At 45.6% G+C, this 27,901-nt stretch overlaps 1 protein-coding gene across 18 annotated transcripts in view; it reads left to right on the top strand.

Annotated features, from left to right (window-relative positions):
• SAMD11 (sterile alpha motif domain containing 11) overlaps positions 1 to 27,901 on the top strand; it is a 127,101-nt gene that overhangs the window by 45,850 nt on the left and 53,350 nt on the right. For 15 of the 18 annotated variants that reach the window (XM_075773083.1, XM_075773082.1, XM_075773084.1 and 12 more), the window contains 2 exons: positions 3,842 to 3,892; positions 24,754 to 24,878. In XM_075773083.1, the coding sequence (XP_075629198.1) occupies positions 3,842 to 3,892; positions 24,754 to 24,878 (176 nt within the window). Of the gene's footprint in view, positions 1 to 3,841; positions 3,922 to 24,753; positions 24,879 to 27,901 lie in introns of all 18 variants that reach the window. The other 3 variants (XM_075773088.1, XM_075773087.1, XM_075773086.1) reach the window with 2 other exon arrangements.

The raw sequence follows: 27,901 nt of genomic DNA, 5'->3' as shown, positions 1-27,901 counted from the left end.
TAGAGAAGGAAAAAAACAACTTAAAAATTAAAAACTATCCCAGCTGCTCTCTGTGATTTTGCCAGCACTGTCGCTTTCTTTTCTGGGCTGGATTCTCATTCCAGTTCAGGCTCCAGAAATGCCTTGAATAGCCTCAGCCCTTCCTGTTAATTTTTTTTGGGTTCACGTACATATATAAGCAATCTCATTCTTTGCACGAACCAAACCCTGACGTTCTAGTCCCTCCTTGCTGAGGTGCCTGATGCAGCAGTTTGTTAATTCCCCCAGCTTGCATACCCCTCGGATTGCCCTCCCCGCTTACAAAGCTGTGCAGGGAACCTGTCTCTGACTGTTCTGTGGGGCCGTTTTTATTGAACACTTTCTATCTGATCACACTTTGAGACCTTGGATGGGTGAGGCGATGGGAGAGACAGTAGCAGCTTGTAGCACCTTTGCTTGCCTGGCTCTGGTTGTTATTTTTCCCCCCCTCCTTTTCTGTTGTTCATTTGTAAGGGACTGGCTCCTGCTCACCACTCTTTATACAATCCAAGGATGGGCTCGTGTAGCTGATAGTTTGCAAATTATTAGTAATTTGATTTCAATTGGATGAATAACCCGTTAAAGCAAGATGTACATTAGCCTCAGAAATCTAATTGGTGATAACGGCATGGAGATGTGGAATGAGTGCTTGGTTCTGCTCCCTATCCCTCTCCCCTCCCCCCTCAAAAAAGATAATTAGGATTTAATTTCATTCTCACCTATTCATTTGTCTAAATATGGGTGTTTAATTATCCATCTCGGCAGATAGATGTCTCTGCCTCTATGTGGATCTGAGCTATTCCTTTGGTATGAGGTTTTCCCTCCCCCCTACTTACAGCTCTCTGATGCAGTGTTCTTATACTTTGAAGCCTAGCTGTGCTAAGTCTCATTATGAGCCCGACACTAAGGATCACTGTCTGCCGCCTACCCCGTCCGTAGCTGCAACAGACCATGAGAAGTTACGTTTTATGGAAGACCGAGACTTTAACTTAGACTTCAACGCCAAGCGCGAGCCAGGAGCCCAGGGAAGCTCCCGCTCTGATGACAGTTCCCTTTGCAGATCCCTGAGCGGATCACTTCACCCCCCCCCCCCCCGGCCTTGGAGGCGCCTACCTGCTTCCTTGGCATTTGGGCAGGATGTGGACCCTGCCATTTAGGTACAGGCTGTGCAGTCCAGGATCTGAGTCAGAGAGCTGGAAGTGATGACAGTTCCCACTGTGGATGGGAGCTTTGGAATGAGATGCATTAGCTGCACGGATAAAAGGAACGTTGCAGCCCCGCTTTGAGAGCCCGGTATGAAGAAGACATTTACCTGCCAGGTAGTGTTATAACAGATGGATGTCTGCTACATGTTGTGAGCTCCAGAGCATCTGTGGAAAGGAGAGGCACGTAGTTAGCTGAGTTTTAGGGTGAGACAGAATGGTTAGTGGGATGCTCTGGTGCTGTGCATCTTTGTGCACCAGCTACACAGACTCTGTGAGGGCCCTACGGAGCACACGCGGGGGTGTAACACGTGTGCTCCAAGGTGGACTGTCACCCACTGTTGGGCTCCGAACACTGCTTGGAGGAAATGTGTGTTGCCTTCAGAGGCCCGCGGGGCAGGTTACCTTAAACACAAGTTTTCTGAATTGAAATTTCTTCATCAGGAAAGGGACCATGGAGTTTTAATCAGGCAAACGTGGCATTTAATCTACTTACAGCTCAGGGCCAAACCCTTTCAGTTTTTTTGAGGGGACTGAAGAATGTTTTATGGACAGAGAAACAGGAGAAGCGCAAGGTTCTTTTTCAGACTTGTAGTTTGATTTCCAGCTGGTCCCATGGAGTTCATTGCTGTGCAGTGTTTGGAGCTCTCCCCACTTCCACGGTGCAGCTGCCAGGATCTGATTTGCACAGTGCAAGGTGCTGAGCTGGAATTAAAGGGGGTTTATGAAGGTTTTGTGTTTGTAGGAAATCTTCTATTCTAGGGAGCGGTGCAAAATCAGGCTTACCACCCTCCACCAATTCCACTCTCTTGTGAGCAGACCAGACCTTTACGGGCCTGTTAACGCCATAAGGGCTTTGGCTGGCTTGCATTTGCCTTGAAATTTGGATTCAGATCAGCTTACCTGGAAAGTCCAAATGTGTCCCAGAATTTGACCAAACTTCAATTCGTGGAAATTTTACTCAATGCCCCAGTTTGGCCCGTCCTTTCAAGAAAGTTTTCAAATGTCTGAATTTTAACTTTGAAGAACAACTGTTATTGCTATAAGCTCAGTAGCTGGAAAGTACCTATTCCATTTCTAATTGCAAATAAAATTTTGGGAAGATGGAAAGCTAGGATAGGTTTTCTAAACTGTTACATATGAGGAAGAAGAAGAATAGGAAAAACTAGGTACATGTGGAACTACTAAGTATGGTTCTGAGCACAGCTTTATTGGTGGAAGTTAGTATCTACTAAAATCTAACAATCCCTTAGAAGAACTACTCTCCCCTAAAAGAACTACTCAGAGAGCAACCAGACTCCCTTTCTGAGCCAGACTTGCAGGAAGATGCAATGCTATCACATTAGTAAAACCTGCAGCAGCATCGTGTCTTGGATGTGAAATTATTTCCGTGCTAAGAGTTGTTTTCAGTTGATTTCTGAACTAGGCTAAAGCAGGGGCACCCATTCAGGAAAGCACTTAAGCAGACACTCAAACCTGAGTTAAGTCCCATTGACTTCACTGGTCATGCTTAAGTGTTTTCTGGCCCAATTCAAATCAGAAGAAGGGCTCTCTCTTACTTCAGCAGGTTTTCGATGAGGCTTTTTCTGCAATTAGATGATCTTCAGCTATATGCTGTTGCTTTTTCTAGTTGAGGACAGAGGCAGGAGTGCTGTAGGGATACACAAAACGCGCAAAAGTGCATTTGGCCTCTGCTACTTAGGATATTTGCAGCCACTTCTGTTTAATGCTTTTGGGAACCTACATCTGCAGGAGCTGATTTATACGCACAGCTAGGAACCAGCATGTTCACCGGCAGATGCCGAGAGATGTGGGAGTGGGTTTGTGTAAGGATACGGGCTTGCTTGCCAGTTTGGTCTCAGATGGCTGGGGTTCTCATCAATCACGCTGACATGGAGAAACACTGGTGGTCACAGACCTCCTCGGGGTGGTGGGGAAGATCAGTGCTCCCCGGTGTCGAGTGGAGACACCAGACCACAAAAGGTCAAGCATCTGCCCTAGCCCTCTGGGTTGGTGTAGATGATGTTTAGTAGCAAGGGGAAAAAAACCAACCCAACAACAAAAAAACAACCTCCTTGGCTGCTCTGTCTTAATTTAGGATATTGTTCATCTAGAATCCGCTATTCCTGCTTGTCAGCAGGCAGAGTGACAGAATATGGAAAATTAATTTCTGAGGTGGGAAATTGCTAATAATTTATTTACAGCTGGGGTGGGTGTGGAGGAGGGAATACGGTACAGATGTATTTGGGTTTTCTTCATAAAATGTCACTGCTTAACTCTTTCTGCTTCCTCTGAACGTGTCCTATTAGTTGAGACAACATCCTGCAGTCCCTACACCTATTAGGGAGACTGCGTGTAGCAAAGAGAAGTTCTCTCACCGCTGGTCTCTCATTTACAGCACTGTGAGTCCTGCTGTGGACGCTCAGGACTGCCATGTGTGTGCAGTGTGGCCCGTCACAGCACCCCACAGCTCAGAAGAAGGCAGTAGTTGTGGTTGAGAGCAAGGGAGAGGGAGTTTGAGAGGACCGTGGGTGGGTTGTCATGATGGAGCAGATATTTTAAGTGGCAAGAGATGCAGTGTTCAGCGTGTGCCATTGACCTCTCTGTTTGTTTGTTAACAGGATACACACCCACTGGGATTTAAACATCTCCTTCCGAGAGACCTCTTGCAGGTACCATTTTGGGGCACCCTCTTTGTATGGTAGGCTAAGAGTTTATGATATGTTACTGGCATATGGATGCTGTTAGATGTAAATGAACATTTCTAACTGTCAGTGCTGTGGGGTTTTTTCTTCCTCCTTTGTTCCTGTTTCTCCCCTTACCACATATTCTTTCTTTTGCTTTTATTTCGGGGAAAGTTGTCTGTGGGGGGAAACAGTCTCTTTTATGTTAAGAGCGAATTGATTAGACTTGTAAAGAAAGCCCGTTATTGGTTTTGATATGTTTCCTCTGGTCCCTTTTTGGAGAAATCCAAGGTTGGGGTGGCCCAGATCTATTTCCTGACGTGAGGGACATGGGAGTCTGCATCTCATCTGCAGAAGCAATTCTTTGCACAAAAGGCTCATTGAAGGACAAACTGACTGATGCTCCTGAATTGCTCAGGAGTCGCAGTGTTGTGCTTAGCAAACTTAAAGGAGTGTTACCTTAAAAGGTGGGCCTGTGACTGCAAATGACACAAATCACTGGATGACAGATAGTTTAGATAATAGGATACCACTGGGACACCCTGGTCCTGCAAAAACTTACGCATGTAGGCGTCCGACTGCAGCGTTGAAGTATTGGACCAATAGGACTCGGCATTTTGCAATGTGAAGTGTGAACGGGTTGAACTACAGCGGCAAAAGTGCAGAGCAAGAGTGTTTACAAGTCACCTCGGGAAAAAGTTGACATTCAAAAATGATAAGTGTTTTACAAAGCATAAATAAAAGACATTACATAGAAGTCTGAATTGTGAGAAGAGAAGGATTGCCAAACCAGTCTGGTATATTGGTTTTAAAGTCTGGTTTCCTGCAGTAACAGATACCTTAAGAAGGTGGAAATTTATAAATTGAAGATATCCAGTTACAAACATGAATATTCCTTTGTGACCTCTGGGTCAGTTGATACCCTGACCATAGTGCATTTTCTTTGTTTGTTGTTAGTAGTCATAAACTTTTCTAACTCTTTAAAAATATAGCTGTAGAAATTTGCCTCTGCACTAGAAAAAGAAAACTGGATTTTTGAAATTTCTCTTTTATACTCAGTTGCCACATCCAAGTGAAACAGTTGAGCCTGGCAGGTGCTGCTTGTTTTCTAAAACAAGAAAAATTAATCTGTGCAGCTCTGAAACTTCTTGGGGAACACAGAACAGGAGGTAGATAGGGTGCAGAGCAGTCCAGAATCTGGTTCTCTGTGTACTTCTCACATATGTGGATACGGTAGAAATCAGGATCTGGTCCATTGGATCTGCTTGCAAATCATAGTCCACTAATAACTTTTTTTGTTTTGCTAAAAGTAGTTTCTGAAACTTTGCGTAAACTTCCTGTTCAGTTAGTTAGAGATTTAAAAACAATAGGAAAACATTACCACTACTACTACTACTACTAGTACTGCCAATACTACTACTTGTGGAAGTGCCCACTGCATGCTAGACACTTCACAAACATTTAAGAAACTATTCATACTCTGTAGAGATCAAATTGGCTGGACAAAGGAGTGCAAATAATTTCATCTGATGACTTTTGTGACAAGACTTAACGTGTATAAGACTCAGTGCAGCAAATGCAGTGTTTACTCAAGAGAACATTGTTTAAGATCTTGAGAGAGACGTCTATCAGTATTGTGGCTGATGTGGGCATTTCTCTGTTATATCTGCAAGCCTCAGAATGTTTTGCAAATGTGGGCATCCGTTACAGGAGCAGAGTATTAGAAATTACTTCCATCTCTATCACGTGCCCTCCAAATCAGTGCTAGTTCTGTGTGCTTCCCAAAAAACCCGTGGCACAGGGGTGAAAGTGGGCAGCAGAGAAGTGAAGGACAAATAGTCTCTGTCATTGTAACCCATTCACACATACCCACTCCCTCCCTCTCCCAACCTGAGGACAATATGACGGTTCTGTTGGCAGCACTGGTGTGTGAAGGGTATAGCCTACGCTGTGCACCCTCAGAGACAAGTCCATCTATATTCAACTGAGTGCCAGAGTATGAATTAAGTCTTGGCATCCCCATGAGGATCAGTGGAGGCAGTGGGGAGTGAAGGGTGGGAAATCTGTGCTGATTCATACTCCATTAGGGAATGGGTGAGGGCAGAGGTATTCACTGGTATTTAAGTAAGCACAGACTTTGGCCCTGAAGCATGAACCCCCATAATTGCTAAAATTTACAATGTTAAGGATACAAAACCCCACCCTGATCAGTAAGCATCTAGAAGCCAGTCTAGAAGACACATCTCACCCAGCACTCCTATAAAAAAAAAGCTGAAGTTTTTTGTATGGCAGTCTTTAGAATAAAATCCCTGGTTTGTTGCTATAAGCTTTTGGGACTCTAAAATACAAAAAGAATGGATTCCTTCCAGGCAGACCTTTTTATGATAAATTTCAGCCTAGAGCAAAGTTTTATGGCTGAGTTATAAACTCCTAAAAGGCTGAGGTTTGTAATGGAAGTGCTGACACAAGCCTTAATTAATAGCCATGTGAGCAACGATTCTGCACAATGGTAACTAAGGGTGCAAACACCTTTGGAAATTACAATGCCTACCTTAAAAAAAATTATTCTGAACGTGCAATGCATAGAATAAAACAATGGTCTGATTTTTATGTCAACAAGTACATTTCTTGGGCTTCCTCAGCTTAACTGTTTGTTCCCTTCAGTTTTGCTCTCTCCTGGCATAAACATCGGTAGTTGCTCCTGGGAACAGAAGTTGTACTTTTGCAGATTAAACGGTTAGTCCAACTATCAAAAATTGTGCCCAACCAGCTAGTTCAGAAGAAAACAACACCATTATGCTGTGTGGCAAAGAAAGTAGTTTGTGTGTTTATGTGTTGGTACAGAAAAAGGTTGTATGTTTTTAAGTAACCTAAACTGCCACACAGTTCTGTAAAACCTCTGGCGTATCTAAAATACGTCATGGGGTGGCAAAAAGGTTTAGCTGCCCTTTGTTGTCAGTGACCCGCATAATTCAGCACATGGGAGTTACACGGGTCGTCCCAAACCCACGCCGGGAAATCATTCCGATGCACCACACCTGCATGAATACACACAGTCACCGCGCTACTTTAAATCAAGCAGGTCTGAGAACTGCCATCTTAATTTACCTGCCTCTTTGTCATAAGTTTGTCTTTGATCTTCCTTTCCAAGTTGTCAGAGGATACCTGGATTCATTGGATTTAGCCACTTTAGAATTGCTGTCTGTGTTGCCCTGGATAAAAAGACATTTAACTGGGTACAAATCATTCTATATGTGAAGAACCAAAAGCTTAAGATAGGGGAATTGTCCTGAAAGGGGAGATTAGGATCTCTCCTTGTCTTGCCCGCTGCTTTTCTCCCTTCCCTTTTAAGCTTTGAAGTTAATACAGGTTTGAGTTTTTGTTTACAGCTAGTCTTCCTTTAAAATTGCCTTTTTAAGGTAAATTCCCTTGTATGGACATAGTGTTCCTGGAATAATTTGCTGAAATGTGTTAAAGTTGTTCAGTAAATGATGCACTTATTTCAAGACAAGCCTGTCACATTTTGAAATAGTAAACACGAGGTTGAAGCCTGGTCTCCACCACGAGGTGCCTACTCTCCGCTCCCGTTGATTTCAGTGTGAGTCACAGTTGCTCAGCACCAGAGGCAGGATTACCTTTCTGAGGTTGAGGCATCTCATGAAAATAAATTGTGGAATAAGAAGGAGTTCCAGGGAGGAAAAGGATTTTCCTTCTATTTGTTGCCACTTGATGTCTTGAGGGAACTGCAGGGAGGTGAGTGAGAAATAGATAAGAGGCCATGCATGTTAATACCGTGCAGTGATGCGGCTCAGGATGGAATAAACATTTTGCCCACCTGAGAATTTCAAGACACAGTCAGTGCAATTAAGCCATCCCTGTTTCCAAGGAAGTCAAGAGTTGTTTAGTGTTGCCCTTGTTAAAGGTGGCCTGGCTGGTAGGAAATTTGGTTAAAGCTGCATAAAAAGGCAAGGAGCATAGCAGAGAATTGAGCCGGGCATCTTGACGTTCAGCCACATGCTTTAGCTTTTGGATGCATGGTAAGGGAACTCGGAAAGAATAGCCAAGGCAGCATTTCTGTCTTCAAAGTCCTGCGCTGGTGCAGGCATAAAACGGTGACAAAGGAAAGAGGCAGGAGCATGCCAGAGAGTCTCTTTTAACAACCACAGTTTAAACAAAGATTACAGCGGTATGTAACCACCTTTTCTGGATGGGCACGAACCATATTAGAATGTATTTTAGACAGACATTTGGCCAAGAGCCGGTGTACCCATGTGCATGTGTGCGTGTATGTTTAAATCTGACTATAACATACTTAGTGAGCCTTTCCACGTTGGCTTAACCCCAGCATAAACCCTTACTCAGCAAGAACTGAGTTTAAACAGCAATGCTTAAACTGGATTGTTACGTGTAGATATTTGGACTATGTGGTGCAGCTGCACACTTTTTAGAAAACTGTATTTAAGGAGTGTGAAACAGGTTAGTCAAGAAGGAAGAGGACATTAAATGAATCGGGCCAAGTGGAAGAAGCAGATGAAAAATACATGGGAAATGGGACAGAAGAAGAAAACTAAAGGGCAATTCACTGATTTAGCTCATTCCTGTGGAAGATACACAGGGAGAGAAAAAGAAAGCAGGAGAGGAGAATTGAAAAGTAGATGGTTCTGAACATGTCAAGGCTGATCCTGACTCAGCAGAAAGTATTGCTGTGTGATGCAGGTAACGTTACCAAGTGCCAGAGCATCCTGCTGCTCTGCCCTTTAAGGATTGATATAGGATAGCTTCTGAGCTATTTGTTTATTTATTTATTTTTCCTAGTAAGCTTTTGCCTTTTAATCTAGGAGACCTGAAGTAGGTACTAAAAGGTCACAAGAAGTTTTTAGCAGCTGGAAGCTAGATGTGACCCCATAACACCCTGTGGTCTTTAGCATCTGCTGCTAAAAGAGCTGGTATTTGTCAGATAAATGCCTTTAAATTACAGCAGAAAAATCAGACAGTGGCAGAGGGACAAGAGTGCCTTCAAATGGGGACCTGCCTTCACCCTTCCATGTCGGTCACTGATTCTGCCTCGACACCAGTGGACAGCAAGGCTGAAGCAGTAGCCCCAGTTGAAAAAGCTGATAGTGAGCCACCTAAACAGAATGAGTCAGACTTTGCCCATCTGATTTAAGTCAGGGCAGAGAAGACTAGTGAGATGCCAACCATCTGTAGACCTGCAGAGCTGTTCCCATAACTCATGGTGACATTGGAGGACAACCGTGAAGCTGAGTCTTGACTGTATGCTATAGAAAGCTTAAAAAGATCCAGTGAAAGACTGCAGAATGTATTAACCGTGACTTCTGGATTGGTGTGGGGAGGACACTTATTTAACATGAGGCTGAATTCAGCCCTTCCAGATTATTTCTGCTGCGTCTTTGGGACATAGACTGCTCAAGGAAATGTTTTAATCCTCATCTTGGCAGAATATACAAAGAGCTCTCACCTTTGCAGCTGTTAAAGCTGTGAACCAGGACGTGCTTCCTGTAGGCAAAGCCAATAAATACAAGGAAGCTCCTGGCTAATGCCACTCTTGTTGGCAGTCAAGGCATGGCTATGTGGAGACAATATGTTGGAAGGAAAAGACTTTCCAGATGGGTGAACTCAGTTTGTTCATCAAACAGTGACATACCTGTTTGATTTTAGACAATAGTTGCCCAACAAGTAAATGGATGTGTACTTTTGTTTAACTGGAAGAAGTAAAGTAAATCCACACCAAACCCACATAGTTGACAGATATTAACAAGAACATTCCGTGTCAAAATGAAGAGCATTTGGGAAGGTTCAGCCAACGAGCTAAGCCTCCAGTTCTTTACGAAAAAAATGTACGAACAACCTTTGCTTTTCTTGTGTTTGATCACCCGCAAAGCATCCATGTGAAGTTTGCAAGTATAGATACTGAGCTGCTACATATGGGCCTGATGTTCCATCAGCTGTTTTTTGGGGACTTCATATGGCAACAGTTCAGACTTCTGGCTCTATGCTATATAGTATATGGTTTCCTTTTATCTGTGGGTCTAAACCCCCCCAAAAGACTGGGACTGGCAGGAAACAAAGTAAGTCGTTCTTGGCACCATCTTGCTGGAAGGCACAGATGGAATTGAGTTCTAGAAGTTGCTTGTATTCCTGGACTCCTCAGAGGCTGCTGGCGGGACATTCCCCAGGGCCCATGCGAGTGGGTGAATTAGGCCTGGGATTTGCAAGGAGTCGTGTAGAGCAGAGTTACCTGAGTAGCTTTTGCTTCTCCGTTTCCTGTAGGGATAAGGCCAAACAAGTCCTTATCTGTGGCCTTGTTTGTGCAGATTCTTCAGTGAACATACTTGTAGAGAAGAGTAGATGAACAGGGAGGAGAAAATTAGTGCCTGTTGGCTTGCTGAAAAGTATTATTTCATCTGAAATAATTATTTCATGATTATTTCATTAGCAGTACTTTTTGCTCTTAGATTCATTTCCGAGAAGCTTCATTTGTCTATAGGGATGGGTTAGGCAAAGGAGACCATTTATGTACCAGCAGAGATTCAGAGAAAGGGTAAAGATGCATAGGGAGCTGATAAACTAGTTTTAGCTTTCATTTTAAAGCTAGAAGAATACAATTATATTTCAAATAAGGTAGATGAGAAAAGCTGTTAGATACCTACAAGGAAAGAGGGAATGTTTAATCAAGAGTAATGCCCTTCGTATTTATCCCCAGTATGTTTTCATCACGTTTCAGTGTATCTATCATAGGGAGGGGGTGTATAATGGACCTTTTGTAGGGCAACTGAAAGGATTCTGGATAAACCGAGCATGTGAAGGCATCTTAAGACCTTGATATATTGTTGAGATATACGTATGCTTGGTTGCAGCTTTGCGGAAGCATTCTTGTTACATTTCAGCTTCATACAGCGATCGAAAAGAGAATCATAGCCTTCTGTTTTTAGATTGTTTGTTGGATCAAAACTTGAAGGGCATGTTTCTGGAATAGGAGGCTCCCTGACCTCCCACTTCACACCCTACTGGGAAGTTGAAAGGATTCAAATAGAAGTTTGTCTTGTCCTGAATACATTGGATATGTATGTGAGTGATTCCTGTAGATCATCAGTTCCCACTGTTCATTGTCTAAACTTATACCCTGTCACCCATTTAAAACCGCTCATCTCAGTATTTTAATATTTCATCAGTTCAAAGCAGGCAGCTTAATGAATTGAGAAAATGAGGAGAATTTGGGATATTTAAAGAGACCTTATATCCATTAGGCACACCAGCTGTGTGTCAGTGACATATTCTTTTGATTGGCTGAGCAAAACATTTCTATTTGTCTGTTACTGAGGAACACAGGAACACAGCATCTAGACAAGTCCAAAACTTCAGGGAATGCTCTACATGTCAGCAGGACGAGCCCGTTGGTTTTGGTGCAAATCAGATGTGCCAAAAAAAAACCTGTCAGGAGAAAAATCAGGACCTCCAGGCTGCCTGGTGCTGCAGGCAGAGGAATTGCTCAGACCTTCCCTGAACTTGCATGCAGTGAAGGCTGGGTCTGATTTGGATTCTGACAGGTAACGGAGTTTTCAGAAGTATTTTTTAAGGGATGAGTTTGGAGATGCAGCACGGGAGACCTAGGAACTTAGGGAAATTTGGGGTAAGCAGGGATGATTAGGTTGGTGTTAATGACAAACTGGGGAACTGAAAGAAGGGTTTATAAACCTACATGGGAACACATGAAGCCCCTGGGAAGTGATGGAAAGGCAAAGAGACACTGAAGCTCTAGGATGAGGGAGGGATCCAACGGGAGCTGCAGGAGTCCCTGAAGCAGGGAGTACTGGAGGTTGACTCACAAGGTCTGTATAGTGAAGAGGCAGGGGAAGAGCAGAATGGAGATAGTGTCAGGTATTGATGAAATGCACTCGACTCACACATACTTGTGACACCCCACCCTCCAGCTGCATTTCTGCTTGCCATGGTTGCCTTCATTATTCTCTTATTGAAACTTTTTTTATTAGTGGCCAAGGTGAGCTGCAGCCTGTGCTCAGGGAGGGAGTGATCAATAGCATGGGCTTGATGGATGTTCAGAGGAAAAATGTACAGACACTTGTAGTGGTTGTGGCAGATGGGCTGATGAAGATGAACCATTACGGAAAAATCCTTCTGAACTCTGGTGAATTTGTGTTTGGTTGCTGCCCAGCAAGTGTGTATGTAGAAGGTAGAAGTCAAAGATGTTTTCAAGACACTAGTCAAGTGTGTACTTGGGTGCACATCTGCACTAAGAAAAAATGGTAGGCGGGAGAAAAGAGTCTGTAACTAACCTTCAGGCTTCTTGCCAGCTTGAGGTACTGGGTTCCATGTCCTTATGAGAGGAAAACAGCACAAGATCTTCGTGTTTCCTGCCTCAGAAGAGAGCCAGGACAGAAGGGCTGGCAGAAAGAGCGGGACGCTGCTGTGAACAGCAATGCGAGCATCGAAGGGGAATGGTGCTTCCCAGGAGCTGCACCTTGCCCATGATGGTTTTGCACAGTGCTTACACCATGCTTTTGTAATCCTGATACTTTTTACAAGTCTGGGTTAGGCGTCTCGTCTGGAGGGCCAGCGTATCCTGCTGGTGATGGAGGAGTAGTAAAGTGATTGTTTAAGGTTTTCCCTGCCTTGTTTGGATTCAGGCTCTCATTTCTAATGCTTTGTGCCCTTCTCTTTTTCTCAGAAGTCACCGTGCTCCTTTATCCCACTGCACAGTAAGCTTTTTGGCCTCAAGATTACAACTGTGGTAAAAATGCAGGACTGAAGATGCATTAGGCCTGTCTGGTAGTTTTTCAAACTCAGAAGCCCTATCTGCATTACTGCAGACAGGAGGGGAAATCTGAGGCTAAAATGTCTAGCATGGGCATCCCCCTTGCCGAATGCTTTTGTGACACCTTAGCAGATGGGCACATGTCAAACCTGACTGTCAGAATAAAGTATCAGATAATGATAGACTGGGCTTGTGCTTCATCTCGGTGCTTTATCTCTTCCCCATCTCCCGTCCAGCATCAATGTGCTGTAGTTCCATCTTATTTTTATTTATGGGCTTGCAGAGAGCCGAATGACTAAGCAGGATTACAATAAAAACATCTTTATACTTATTTCCATCTAATTTTGGAGTTGCCAGCTCTACTGATCATTTTTATGAACTGTCATGAGCATTAATGAAATTTTATGAGCATTTTGCTTGGGACATTGCAGGATGATTTTTTTTTTTCCCCAAGATAAGTCTGCAGGGAGAATTAGGGCTGTATTGCCCATGGTTGGGGTTGGGATTTTCAGGCCTCTCAGCTCCCTCCAGTTGGTAAAACTTGTTTACCCCTCTCTCTGTTCTCTTTTCCCTTTCCTCTCCTTTCCCCTTTCCTTCCCTTTTTGCCTGTGTCTGATGGGTGACATCTCATCAGAAGGTGGAGATACCCGAGAGGCAGAAGTGGGGTGCTGGTAAATTGTTGTCTGTCAAGGTCTATCAAGACTGATGTCTAAGAAGGACAGAGAGTGACCGAGAGGGTTTTTTTTTAATCAATGATGAAGATTTAAAAGGCAATCAAAAGACTGAGCAATAAAAATACAACGAGGGAGGCTAAGGAATGAGAGGCAACTGTGCCCTGGGCTTTGCCTGCTGGAAATCATGCTTCTGTATTCTGTCTAGAGCACAAAATTCTGATGGGGTACGACTTACTCCCATGGAGCCTTCCCATTAGCTTGATTCCCAAGCTGGATTCCTGAATAACAGGACCAGTTTGCACTTGGTTCAGCACGTGAAAGCGCTGGCTACAAATGTCAGTCGCCAGGTAGATGCGGGGTCCAGGTTTTTGCAGCAACTAGAGGAGTTTGAGATGAACTCGGGGAATAAGGAGAGGGAGCCAGAAAGCGCCTCACGAGGTAGCTTGCCTCCCAGCAGTTTGCCACATGGCAGAGGGGCTGAGGCTGCCCCAGCTTATGCCAAAGAGGTCCCAGAGTGTGAGAAGCGGGATGGCAGAGGCAGCCGGGCACAGGGAGGTCTGGAGGAGGGAGGCAGCCCCTCTGCTCCTCCGAGCTGCACATACACATGCTCGCTTGCATCCAGCTTCTTTGCCTGGGGCTTATCTGCCTACCTCTGATGGAAAAGTGACACAGCCTGTCAGCGGGGCACGCTGCCTGTTGTTTAACAGGGAAACAAACTCTGCTGCTCCCCCTTGCACCCCCCCCCCCGGCCCCATCCCCTTCTTTAGTAGTCACCTGATCAGAGCCTTCAAATCCTTGACCCAAATCCTCCTGTGCCCAGCTTTAGGTCTTATCCTGCTCTGGCTCTGTCCACCGTCGACCTGAGAGGAAAGGTATTGGCTGCGCGCTGTGCGATTAGGGAGATGCTGCTGGATGTTTTGAGCTGTGTGCAAGGTGATAAGCAGGAGTGAGGGAGGAGGGGAAGAGCCCTTGATCGGTCTGAGCTGCGAGCTTTCCCTGATCCGCATCCCTTCGCTGTTTCTGCTGACTCAGTGACCCTGGTTTTACTGCCTGGGAGTGTCAGAGACAGCGACCTTGCCTGTCTGCTCAAGGACCTGTGGCACTCAAAGGCCACGCCGGGGCAAGCCAAGACATGCTGAGGAGAAAGTTATTTTGCAGAATTTCTTATCCCAAGATGACTCTCGGCTCTGCCGGACTGGAAGATGGTTAATCCTGCACTAGTGCTGCATGTGTGGCAGGGAGTCAGAGCCGTCGTCTTGAGAAATGTGGGCTTTTTTCGTCTGGGTAGGAAGGTTTACGTACTAGTAAGGGAGACGCTGAGAGAATGCCTCAGCTCTTGGGAATAAACAGATTATTTTACTCCCAGAGCACTCGATTCAGTGTTTCAGTGTGGTGGGGGTTCTGAGATAGAGGGTCTCTATTTGCTTTCTGGTGGGCAGAGACACAGGTCACACTTCCCCCCCGCCCCGAGCTGCCACTATTAACTGGGAGTACGATAGGGTGATTTTCTGACAGGTTCTGTGCAGGAGGTCAGACGAGGTAGATAGAACGGTCCCTTCTGGGGCTTAAAATCAATGACTCTGTGATTAAATGGCCCACAGAGGCTGGACATTGCAGGTTAAGGGAAAAGGAGTGATATTGGTGGCATTTTGTTGTGGGAGCAGTGGTCAGGTATTTCTCTTGCGGCAGCACAGTGGCCAGCGATCCCCAGGTCATGTCTGTCTTTCCAGGTCCTTTTAACGAGCCCCAGATTAACCTATGCATAGTAGGGAGACAGAAGGCGGATTTTTTTTTTTTTTTTCAAGTGCTGGGCTGGAGTGCATATGTTTCATTGGAAATTGGTTATTGGTTTTGTTTTGGGTTTAAAAAAAAATGCTAACTAAAAAATATGAGAGCCTTTGAGTGGTTCTTTTACACCAGTCCTGACATTACATAGTCGCGCTGTTACATAAGGTTGTTTCTCAGAGCCATAATGATGCAACAGTATTTATAGACCAATCTGGGTTTTCCTTTTAATGGCTTCCATAAAAAGCTCATTATTCCCTTCACACAGTCACTGACTGATTTACATGCTTGTCCTGTCCCTGGGCGTATGCTCCAGTTTGGGTAGCCCTGAGCGACACGCTCACACTGTCTGCTTGTTGCTAAATGAGTGTGACAACAGGCTGGCTGTGACACTGGTCTGATCCTTACACCAGGAACTTGTCTTTTGGGGAGATGGTGAGGAGAGGAGATCGACAGAGAAGAAAGAATCACACGCGTTTCTGCAGGTTCTGGCAATCTCGTCATCTCCTTGGAGCTGCAAACCCTCTCTCATTCCCGGCGTATGGACCTGGCCAGGGAGGGGACCTGGCCTGGCTAGAATGGGTGCACATGGCGTGTAGGAGGAAGTCCCTGCAGAGTAAACACAGTCTGTGAATCTGCTACCTGAGCCAGGGGTACCACTGAAATCTACTCTTGACCCGGACTTGCATCCGGTCAGGCTGAGAATGAGGAAGGAAAAGAAACCCCAACGTGTGCTCCTCAGGGTTTTTGTGGAGGATGCATGGGCGCACACCTGCGCTGATCTCCACTTTCCCTGGCTTAATCAATGTTCATGAGTCTTTCCTCCTGCAAGCCCTGACATTCCTCCTTTTGCATATTGGATTTTTTTTTCTTTATTGTAGGGAGGGGCAGAGGGTCGGGACAGTTTTATGGCAACTGTATTGATCAGTAAAATTTAATATAATCCCTGCACTTACTGTGTGATCGTTAAGGGAATGGAGAGCCGGTGAAACATATTTAAAAAGAAATATTTTTCAGTTTTATTTCCTCCCATGCTACTTTTCTGAGTCTCTCTTCTCTTCCAAACCTGGCATCAATCTCCTACTTTGCATCCCTTCAAAGACAGTTGTGCATTTTTGACTAGGTTTTCACAGTTTTCCCTTTGATTTGATTAAGTATTAGGAAAAGACTTACCCAGTCTGGTCCGGTGCTAGATTCATTCACCGTTTCCTCAACTAACTGTCTTGCAGTTTCTGGATCTATGCAATTTTGTGTCTACTGCGAATATCACTCCCTCTTTTTTAGCTCAGATATATCTGGAACTCCTACTGCTGAAGTACCAGGTTGCCTCTTGGTGTCTAATGCCTCCCACTCACGCAGTGCCCCTGTACATCGCCATGTGTCTGGAGAACAGCAGCACAAAGCGGTTAACTGACGTACCTGCAAAGTCTGGGCAGGAAATTGGAGCAGAAAAATGACAGCTTGAGTTTCAAACTTGTGCTAAATGTCCTAACCACCGGAGCAGCCTTTTTGGGGCACTGCTGAGTGGTGCTGCACCACAAGTGAAATACCTCCTCTGCAGAGTGACCCGCACTTTTTGCGCCTGCGCTCAGGCATGGAAAGGTTACTGCATGCGATCTGCAGCTCAGAGCATGGGCAGAGCAAACCCTGCCTGCCAGCAGGATGGACAATCTCTTAAGAGGCACGCAGGGCTCATTCTGGCTCTCCCTGTGAGGAGCTGGGGCATGGCATTTGTAGTGAGGTTACTGCTGCTACTGCCTCCTTATTTTGGGGAGGGCTGCAGCAAACGGGGAGGCAGCCATTATTGAAAATTATTTAAATTTTGAACAAGTTTTCTCCTTCCCTTCTCCCACCTCCTCTTTGCAATCACTCTTTGCAGTCACTTTGAGCAGCGTGGTGCGAGAATCACCAGACCCTGCGGGCGCCTGGCTGCCTCTGCTAGATGCAGAGACTCTGACACTGATTTATATTTTGGTTAATTGTCTCCATCCATTAGTCTCCTCATCCTTCTCCTTGTTAAAGATGCAGTTGCTGCTAATGTCTGTAAATGAAGCACATTTAAAAGGCATTGCTCCTAGTCTGAATCCGGCTTGGGTTAACGATCACGGGAAGCTGCCACCTCCCAAGGATCTCGAGGGTGGGACATCTCCACTCAGGTGCCCTACAGAGGCAAGGCAGCCCAGGCATTTGTCAGCACCTCTCTGCTTACCCTCACTCGAGGGGCCGAGAGACTGAGTGTCTGCCCCGTTTGTCTAGTTCCCTCTGTAGGTCACTCCATGCTCAATGTGCTGGCAGGGCTGGCTCCAGAGCCAAAGATGGCTTTCAGAAGGTGCCAGGGACTAGTTTGCTGGGGCCATGTGAGATTGAGGAGAGGTGGCTGGAGTGAGGGTCCAAATGCTGGTCAGCATGAGGACCAGGGGACAAGACAGGACCAGAGGGGGTCTTGGAGCAATAGCTGCTGGCTTCAAACACTGCCAGTTGGAGGTTTATGGTGCAGCTGTTGCTCAAAAAAAGATTATTGTTCCCAGAAGTCAGTCACATGGGATTGCTGCATGTCTGGTTGCCACAGCTTCCCTGAAAGGGCTTGTTCCTAATTCATTTATCCGTCCCAAGGGACGGCCACACTTAGCAAATCTGACAGTTCAGGGGCAGTTCCGATGACAGACCTCTCCTTCCTTGAGCACAGGTTGTGGCTCATTAGCTAGACTAGATGACGTTGCTCATGCAATATATGCCAGAAATGATAGTTCTGCTGGTTTAGCTGTTGTCCTGCAGGTGCTTCTCTGCAGACTCCACAGATGACTCAATGGATTACCATGGCATCTTGTCCCAAACAGGCACCTTCTGTCTGGGTGATGCTTCCTCCAGTTGTTGATGTGGCTATCTCTCCCCTTGAGTGCCTTTTCCTGTAAGCAGTGCAGCTATCAAATGACCACTGGTGGACCATTATACTGCCATTACAGAAAGTCTCATCAGAACAACCAGCTTTGGGGGAGACAGAGGACCAGCTAGTTCCATTAAACATAGACAGGGCAGCAATCAAAGCCTTCGTAGAGAACATTAGTAACGTTTGGATTTTTTCCCTCCAGTAGTAATTTTTTGCAGCCATTAGTTGTTACTACCTCTCATTGCTGCTTTGCAGAGCAGGCTCCTTGTATCAGAGCATTGGGATGTGACAGGGAATTTTAGACTGTCAGCTCTCATCTGTATCTGAGCTGCATAGTTATCCATGTTGTCCTAACTATACTCCCAGAGTCCTGCACCAATGTTCATTGGCTTTGGGTCTGAGATTTTAGGATAAGGAAGACTTTTTCTGTTGTTTCCCAGACCTAGCATGGAACCTGCAGCATATGCCTCCTGTGCTGTGCTCCTCTGCAGTTGTTTTTTGTTGCCAGTGTAACAGTCAAGTGTACAGTGTTTTCAGAAATACCCTCCAAGGTCAGATAACCATTTTATTAGAGAGCAGCTTTCATTTCCTACTGCGTCCAGGTAAAGGAGCCATTTGGACTTGGCCTTTAGAGCTTTGTGGTTGCTGCTTGCACCATGTATCGCCTGAGTTGTGGTGCACTGGTGAGCTGCTCAGTTGCCTGTGGCTCAGACAAACCCCTTATCACAGCTTTCCTGCATTCCTGGTAAATGGATCTGTTGCTCCTGTGCCCTCTCTTCATTAGGATTTGAAAAATGCCCAAGCCGTAATATCTAGCCACTTCTGTGAGTGTTGCTTTTGGCAGCAAGACAGTGGCAGAATGGGAATCCTGTTGGGTGGAAAGCAGCTTGCAAAAGCCTAGGGCATTCTTTCCAGTGGATAAATGGGCAAGGCAAAGGCAGGATAGATACATGGTGTGTTTGGTGGGATGGTTACTTCTCCAGATCTATGTGGAGCACAATAATAAGCACTTACACATGACTACTGCCAGCTTTACTCCTTGTTAAAGTGTCTTCCTTATGAGGCCAGGTTCATTACAAGGTTTGTGCCATTTGCAGCTGTTCTCAAAGCTACAGAGTTGGCCTCGAGGGAGGTCTACAGTGTTGTTAGGTAGCTGCTACCTTTTCCTTATTTCTTAGTAGGAGGGATGTCTTTGTGAAGATGGGATCTCGCTCCTTCATCAGCCTTCATCACACATTCTTTGCCACACGAGATCCTCATCTTTTTTTTTAACGTTTTACTCCTCTCCACAGCTGCTAACTATGATGTTGTGAAACCAGGATGATGGATTCAAATAGAGACTGAGCAACAGCACATCAGCTGTAATTGAAAGCAACAACAAGAGTTTATCTTTACTAGACATGTCTGGATTCACTGTTCAGATATAGGACAGGGCGAATTTTAGTGTTCTGGACTGAGGTTAAATGTGTCCTGGATTTGAAGTTCAGACTAAAATATCTTGTAGTGCTGCAAGTTCTTTTGTACAACTTTGCTCACCAAAATAGCAGAAATACCTGAAAAACATGTCTTGTGATCAGAGCTTCGATCATCCAGAACCAGATATCAGAAGAAAGGTCTTATGAGACTGTTGGTAACACTGAGTCACTTCCCAGTCTGAAAGCAAATCTGGATGTGGCCAACCAGCCATGTGCCCTCTGGAATCCCTGACAGTAAGTGCTCAGTTTTCTACCCTTCATTTTACTGCAAGAGCAAAACTTGCTGCTATGAGATGGAAGTGCCCAGGCAGTCATGCCTCAGAACATGTTTCCCCGCTGCTTGGAAACATACCTGTATTACTGCGGGTCCCCAAACCATTAATTACCAAAACCCATGCAAACTGAATGTTGCCATGGCAACCTGCAGCCCTACAGAAGGCTATTTGTCTCCTCCTTGACCTTTCAGGAGATCTGTATCTTGCTCAAGCCCCCTTCTCTAATCCGGTTTTTAAAATATAATATTATGCTACTGGAAGGGATCAGACCTTTAATCTGATTGTGTGTGCATGTGTCAGTGCATGTATGGGGGAGCGCCTGCACTAACAGGCACCCAGCAGCGGCTCAGAGACAAGACAAAGGAAAAGCAGAGCGTGACTCTGCCCTGCTGGGGCTGCAAGTGAGCACCCGGGTGGAATTACTGGCTTCAGCACACACATGGGGAATCCTCTGCATGGGCAGGAGCAGCCCTCTCCCATCCCCGAATGCGGGCTCCTGCCCACCGAGGTCGTGCAAGAGTTGTGCTCTTGCTGATGTGGCCTTCAGAGGGGATGCAGTCACACCCGGTTCAGTTTCCCTTCCAGTGAGCCTCGGTCCCTGCCTTCGCTTGCGTTAGTCGCTGTGCCAGACCACGCAGCCGAGTTTTAGGCGTTACTACATCTGTGTTGGTATCCCCAAAGTGCGTGTTCTGGATCTTGACCTGAGGTCCTGCAAGCCAGATATTCTTTTGCCTGTTGTATCCCCACCGAGGGAAGGATCTTTAATCCTGCATTGGTCCTGCCTGCTGGAGCCCCGAGCCCAGGAGTTTGTTGCCTGTTCTATGACAGGATTACCGTGAGCAAGTTCGGTGGTGTGTAAACCCAGAGGAACAAATCACCTTTTCCCCAAGGGACTTGCTGTCTTTTGAAAACACTATCCTGTATCGTGAGCAAGCTGAACACACAGAGAATACCCTGTATCCTGGGCTGAGGGAGAGGGTCTTGTTTCTGTGCTGTGCCACTTGTGCAGGCTGCGCTTTGCACTGCTCAGCTCCGTGCATGGAGAGCCAGCCTCCCGCCGTGCCCGCCAGATGGGCTTTGGTAGGTGCTGGACTGGGCCGCCATTACGGGATGCGGGCACAAAAGTCCAGAGCCGACAGTTAGGAGTGAAGAATGAGGAAGGGGAGTGAGGAATCGGGGAGCAGGTAGTCGAAGGGAACTGAAACACGGGGCGGAGGGCCAGCTCGGGCTGCCCTGCGGGTGTGAGCACTCTCCGAGCACAGGCGGTCCCCGTTCCGCAGAGCAGCAGGCGTTGGGGCTGCTCTGCCCAGGGGAGCACGTTGTGCCTTCGGCAGAAGGTAGGTGCCTGGTTGAGTTTTTCAGATGGCTGTTTCTGGGATTTTTATGGCAAACGGACGAGGCAAGGCTGAGGTAGGTGTTTGCCTGCCTTGTGTTGTGGGGCTGGTGTTAGCAATTGGGGTTTGGCTGAGGTGTTCCCCTCAGGGCTGGGGGGCAGAGGGAGGGCCTGGGCAGGACTGAGTTGTGAAGGAATTTGGCCAGGCTGGAGTTATAACTCAGGTTTTGCAACTTTTGGTATATGGACCGTGCCGATCCCCCAAAGCCTGTGGTAGTGCTGTGTCTTTTGTCCTCCGGCTGGGCCAACCAGCAGCACACGATGGGATGGCAGGGTCGGGAGCGCAAGTTGCTGTGCTGCAGCCCAAGGTAGCGAGTGTGCAAAAAGCAGGGTAATTTCTGAAAATTGCTGGTAGCTGGGCAAAGCCCTTCTTTCTGGCTAAGGCATTGAGTAACTGGTGGAGTACCCAAAGAACTGAGACTCAATTAAAAGTTAAACTTTCACTAGCTTTATTAAATAGCTTTGGGATGAAAGCAGTTAGTTAGACTTTGCTCTGTGGAGGTTCAGGAGGGTTTCTTGTAAAAATGATGTTTGTTTACTATCTCATGCAGTCACAGGTAAGGTGGAGGCAGTGGTTGTCAGCTGCAAAACCAAAGCTGGGGTTTCATTCTGTTGATCAAACATGGTGGTAGGAAGTCCTCTGTGGACTAAGCAGAGCCTTACACAACTCTGGCCATTATTAGAGAGCCCACATAATCACTGGAGTCTGGTTGCAGCCGTGTGGAGCTGTGTTTGCTGAGGCCAGCTTGGCCTACAGTACTAAAAGAAAAATACAGTCTTCACCTACACAGAAAGGTATCTCCATTTTTCATAAGAAGCTCTGGTTACCTTTCACTCTCTTTTCTCGTCCTAAGGCTGAGCCCCAACTATAAGCTGCCTCCCGTTGTGCGAGGTGTAGAACAAGCTCAGAAGAAAAAGGCAGTCTGTGCTTCAAACCTCCCATGCACTAAGGCAAGAGGAACAACTCCTGGGGACAGTCTGATGTGTTAAAAGCTGTCTCAGCCTGTTTGCCTTATCTCTACTCTTTCTCCCCTTTCCTCTCAATGTCACCTTGGTGTTCAGTTTGCCTTCTGCAACAGTATGCCAGCAAGCCGTGTTTTCCCCCGCCTAATTGCGTGGGTAGACTGAGTTGAATTCGGAGTGTACCTACCAGCCCTGTGGTACCTGCTCATGTGTGGAGTTACGCCTTGCTAACCCACCTTTGCATAGCATGATGATTTTAATTTTAAGGCCATGGAAAATCTCCTAAAAACGCAAGACTGTAGAGGAAGAAAAATACCACTTCTGGTGTGGTAGTATTTCCTTCCATGTAGACCTCCTGGTTTTAGTTTCCAGTGGCTATATCGCAGTGTTCTGCACTCTGCGTTTTGGAGAATCAAGTCATGTTAAGGAGTTGCTATGCTCTTTTCCAGAAAGAGAGGTAGTTGCATTTTAGTGGTGGATAAAACAATTCCTTCTCGTAGCACTCTTAACCGGTTTACATATCAGAGGTGCTTTGGGCTCGATTGGGATGCAAGACACTCTGTAAATGCAAAGATGTAATTATCCCATTTTTCTCTTCCTACTGCCTGCCTTTCTCCCTCTGCACTTCTGGCTCATCTCCTCCGCCCTTTCCTGAGCATTGTGCTGATGGCAGCGTTTATCTGCATTTGTCCTCTGTCCCTGACATCCAGTTATTGATTGGCATGATTAAAAAGAACTGATAATCACTTCACATTAATCCCATAAATGACTTAAGACACCAAAATATTTGCATAATGCATCTTAAAGGTGGCAGCTAAAAGAGGATAAGACCCAAAACTGCTTGGCACAGGAGAAATGGGCTTCCCACTCACCTGTGGGCTTGCTTAAGTAATTAGCCTTCTGCTTGCATAAGGAGGAATCTGAACTGGTTTAGCGGAGGAAGATGCAATGGGTGCTCAAAGGCTTTGAGATCCGAGCATCCTATCTCATTGCCGAGACTGGGGGTGGGGAGAGTGCGCGGGGGGAGCAGCAGGGAACATGACAGCGGCTGCTGAAATGAGAGTCTGTTTTTGTCTGCTACATCTTGCGAAAATCTGGAGCCAGACGCCCGCGGAAAGTACCTCTGTCTAAAGACTTTCTGTCATAAACTTATCTGATTAGCAGAGAGCTAGACGACAGATTAGCCCCTGCTTCTGCACTAGGGATGGGCTCTCTGGAGCATTTGAGCAGATCTGCTCCTGTTGCTAGTGCTGATAGCCTGTAGGTGGGGGTGCAGCAGGTGGGGAGGAGGTAAAGGGGGGGGATAAGAGGGGGATATTTAAAGGAAGATCATTGCTAGGTAATTCTGCAGATAATGCACCCTCCGTGTTGTCCTGCTGGTCCCAGGTGAGGACACTCTCCTCTGCACCAGTGAGTTGGTGGTCATGTGCTGTGTGTCACAGCAGCACAGAGTGGGTGCACTTGTCATGTGAGTAGAGGTTGGGAGGGAGCTGTGGATGTGGGAGGGAGGGCAATATTTCTAATATTTATGATTTTTTGTGTCTCTGGTTCTTCTGGCTGTCATCTTCCATTTAGAAAGAGGAGAGGAGGAAAAAGAGCCACATTTAGCTTGGGGCAAGCACCTTGTGCTAGAAGGATGGGTGGTTTAACATACACTGCAAACAAACAAAAGGGAGACATTCCAGCATTTCCATTTAGTATCATGTATATGTTTTAGCTTGTTCTTCCTCTTCAGTGTTTGTATATCATTTATTCGAAAATATTTTGCAAGTGGTAGTGGTTTGCAAGCAAAAGCATTTGCCAGCTGAACTGCAGTATCTGCTATAGTGAATGTCTTTTTCTGTTTGTGTTCTCCCTCTCCATAGAAGGAAAAAAAAAAAAAAGGAAAAAAGACTAAACTAGCCTACTTAGCAGCAATCTGATGCAAGGATAACAGGCAAAATAATGCAGAACTGCACTAATGCATTCTCTTGTCCCAGAAGGAAGAGAGCATTGTTTCAGGATCTGTTAGAGTGAAGCGTTGAAAATTAGTTTTGTAAATAAATCTGTTCCCTCAGCTCTGAGTAATGCTGACATTCGGGTTCATGGTGGCTTTCTCTCTAAAAAGAAAAACTATTATTCAAATAAATAAAGTAGTCTTGTGTTCCAACAGTGATGGAATGGAAAAACTTACTTTAAGAATAGAAGCATGGCAACTGATAGAAAACTATCAGTTATTTCAGTTCAAGTTTCCTATTAGCTCTGTAATAGATCTGCCAATTCCTACACTTTCAGTTTTTCCATCTGAGATGTAAGTTCTGGCCCACGCAAGTTATATCTGGCAAAACTGAAATCAGGAGCTCTGGCAGCTGCAGAGTCCTTTATGGGAAATGAGAGTGCTGTTTGGGAAGTGCTTTGCACTTAGTCTCCGCTCCCCAAAACTAGAGGAGGTTACCTAGGAACCTGATGGGTAGGACAGGGGAAACCTTTCTTGAAACACAGCTACGCCAGGGGCAAACAAAAGAATCTTGCGTGCACACACATATACGCTCATACACACAAAAATCAATTACGTGGTGGCAAATAGGATTTCCTTAACTTGGTGCTTCTCTGCTTTGTTGCAGCCGTGATAACGACCTTTCCACTATCATCTCCAACCTGCATCAGAGTCGTCAACTCGTTATGCCAGAGACCCAGAGCCGTTGTGAATTCAAGAGAAACAGCATCGACGTTGGCTTAGGAGCAGCAGGTAAGCAGCTGGAGCAGGTCCTGCTGGTTCGGGTTTGTTGACTTCCCTCCTCTCTCTTTCACTCCCTCATTTGTTCTTTTTTTTCAGCAGCTGTTTTTTCTGTGGCTGTTTGTGTTACATTTTGGAGTGAGCTATATGAAGGCTTTTAAAACTCTGGCTAAAGATTAACATGGAAAGGATTTCATGGTAATGTTAAAGTCCTTTCGAGATCTCAGCCCTGTGTTATTCTCAAATCTAGCGGTCTGTGTTGAGCTATTGGCAAAGGAGCTTGCGGCAGCAAAGAAGTGCAGTGTCCCCAGGGTTGGTGTCAAATGAAGCAGAAAGGCCTTGCAGAGAGCATGGTTTGATTTGTAATTTCATTCATCAGAGGTTCCCTGTGCCTGCCAACTCCTTTATGAGCACGTTTGTTTGGTTTTGTAGTGCTACCTGGCTTTGTTGGGAAGTTCACCTGGTTTCAACTTAACATGGTGAAACCAGAAATGCTCCTCTTGGATCCTGCACCGTGCCTCTCTGGATGTCAGTAAGGGAGCTAGGATGCTTTGGTGGTAGATACGCATCAGTCAACAAGTGAGGCACTGGTAATAATAAACTAGAGATCTGCTGGTTGATTGCAGAATCTATGATTTGCTTTTGATTATAAATAAAAGTTGAGGAAAAACTGGGAGTAATGCTAGTCTTTATATTGAGTGATCTCTATCCTTCCAAATCAGAATTGGATCTGTCTATGTTTGTTCATTTCCTTTCCTGAAAATCTGTGTGTTTGTGGCTTTGATCGTGTTTTCTTGTAAGTCATTCTGTTGAGTGTGTAACTTAAGCCCAGATCTGAAGGGAACACCACATCTCGTACACTTTGGGAATGTCTTTGGAAGATACTCGGTAACATGACAGGCATCTGGTTTGCCTTTTGCGTGAGGCTTGACCCCTTTCCAGAAAGGTTCCTCCTGCCTGCAGTGAAATTTGCACTGGGGTGACTACTTTGGCAGTAGAGTTTCCAGTCCCATATACGTGTTGTGCTGAACTGGGGGATTTGTGGTATGTCTGTAAAGCAGCCATGGGCAGCTCCCAGTCTTTGCTTCCACAGCTGAATCTCCATATTCTCTTCATTAACCAATCTCCCCAGCCACTTTTCCTACGCAGCTCTAAAAGCCAAACTGGCCAGAGATATACGTTTTTCTGTATGACCTTGCCCGAGTCTATATGTCTCAGCTGACCTTGTATGTTAAAATGGTTTTTAATATTGTTTGCTTTACAGAGAAACTGCTGGGCTCAATGAGTGTTGCTGAAATTTTTTGAGATCCACAGCATTCCAAAAATGCAAAGGGTGCTTTCATTCCCATCGGTGTTAAGCAGTAGACAAGATTAGACGTAGAAGTCCTCGTTCTTTGTTAGAATTTATGCTTGAGGTTCTCTAGTTAGCTTCTTAACCATAAGAAACAGTAAGAAATAGAAAACATAGGCACTGCACACGTGTTGTAGCAGTGAGGACAGCAGAGTGCTTGGCTCTGGCCTCAATGAAAGTGAGCAGTGAAAAAGAAGAGGGCTCATTCACACAAGAGACCACCAAACAAGTGGCAGAGCTTTTCGGGACGCGATAGATTTAGTGTGTCTAAGAAGAGTTGACCAGCAAAAGAGTAGGTTGGGGGATGGTGGGGAGATAAGGTATCTGAGGGGAGAGGGGGCATTGTCACATCTCCACCGGGACAGTTTAATTCTGGTTTTTCCCCGCTGTCTGGAGCCGGCTCATTCTACATGCGTGTTTGATTAAGGGAAGACTCGTTTGCCAAAGTCTACGCAGCACCTGCCAGCTCTGCCTATAGAGCGTGTGCTGAACTGGTACCTATGTCACCACCGCCCGGACATGGAAGTCAAGGGAACAGAAACAAAATGTGCTGGGATTTGTAGCTGATGTCGATTGTTGGGTTTATGTCTTGGTTCTGTTTGTTTTTACTGGCAGGGGTGGAAGGGGAGAATGGTATAACTAATTGCTACATATATAATTTTAAGAGAGTTAGTGTTGGGTGAGTCTAAAAGACTGGCTGTTGTTTAAACTACTTAGTTACAACAATAAGGGAAAAAGAAATGCGCTCCCAGTTGTCTGCTGTTTGCATTGTATGCCTTTGAGAACAATACTGTGTATTTGGGTTCTGAGAATCTCACTCTCAAAAAGGTATTTGGAGATGGATGACGCTGAATAAATGATATTAGTGCCAGTATGTTTAAAAACTCCTGCATCACTCATGACTATAAGCTGCAGTGCTCTCAAAGTAAGTTGAAATCTGCTGCTAAAATGTTTTCTGTTGCTGGTTTAGCATCATGTGGTTTGAAGTTAGGCATCCAGTCCCCGCCAGTAGAGGCTGAGCGCTCGGGAGGCTGCTCCGTAGCTCAAACTGCAAATTCTACTTTTGCAGGATGAGGGGTGAGTGTGTACTGCTAAAACAAGATTCAGAAGTGTATGTGGCTTCTTGGCTACGGCTGAGGCTAAGGAGAGGATTGAGAACAAGGATGGCACGAAGAGATTTGCTTATTGCAGGACCCATGGGGTTAAGAAGAGGGTTGAAGTTGGCAGGTTTATGATTAATTCTGTGAGGGAGTTCCTTGATTTAAACAAGGATCAGAGGCAGTGCTATAGTTTTGAACAGCATGGACTGGAAAATTAGAAGTATTACTGGATCTTTAATGGTCTTTGAAATGCAGAAAGGGGCTGAAACAAATACAAAATATGGTGTATAGTTAGTTCTGGGGCTTTTGTGGGTTCTGGGAGATAGGTGAGACTAGAGTCAGGGCTCAAGCTGGGCTGATGTTCAGGTCAAAAGAAGCTGAAGGGACTGATGTGTTGCTGGAGCATATAAAGCCTTTGGTTGGAAGAGAGCACTGATATTCATATCCTTGGAAGGCTTATGGGTAATTTTTAAGTGAAAGCAGGTCACTTTATGGCAACGGTGATGGTTATATTTGGAAACAGGCTGAAGAGCTTTGTTTGGGACAGCAGAAGCTAAAAGACGTAGAAAATAACTGGGTCCTGA

The sequence above is a fragment of the Balearica regulorum genome, chromosome 21, assembly GCF_011004875.1.
Source record: "Balearica regulorum gibbericeps isolate bBalReg1 chromosome 21, bBalReg1.pri, whole genome shotgun sequence".
NCBI classification, from domain to species: domain Eukaryota; kingdom Metazoa; phylum Chordata; class Aves; order Gruiformes; family Gruidae; genus Balearica; species Balearica regulorum.
This window is presented reverse-complemented; position numbering and strand designations above follow the sequence as displayed.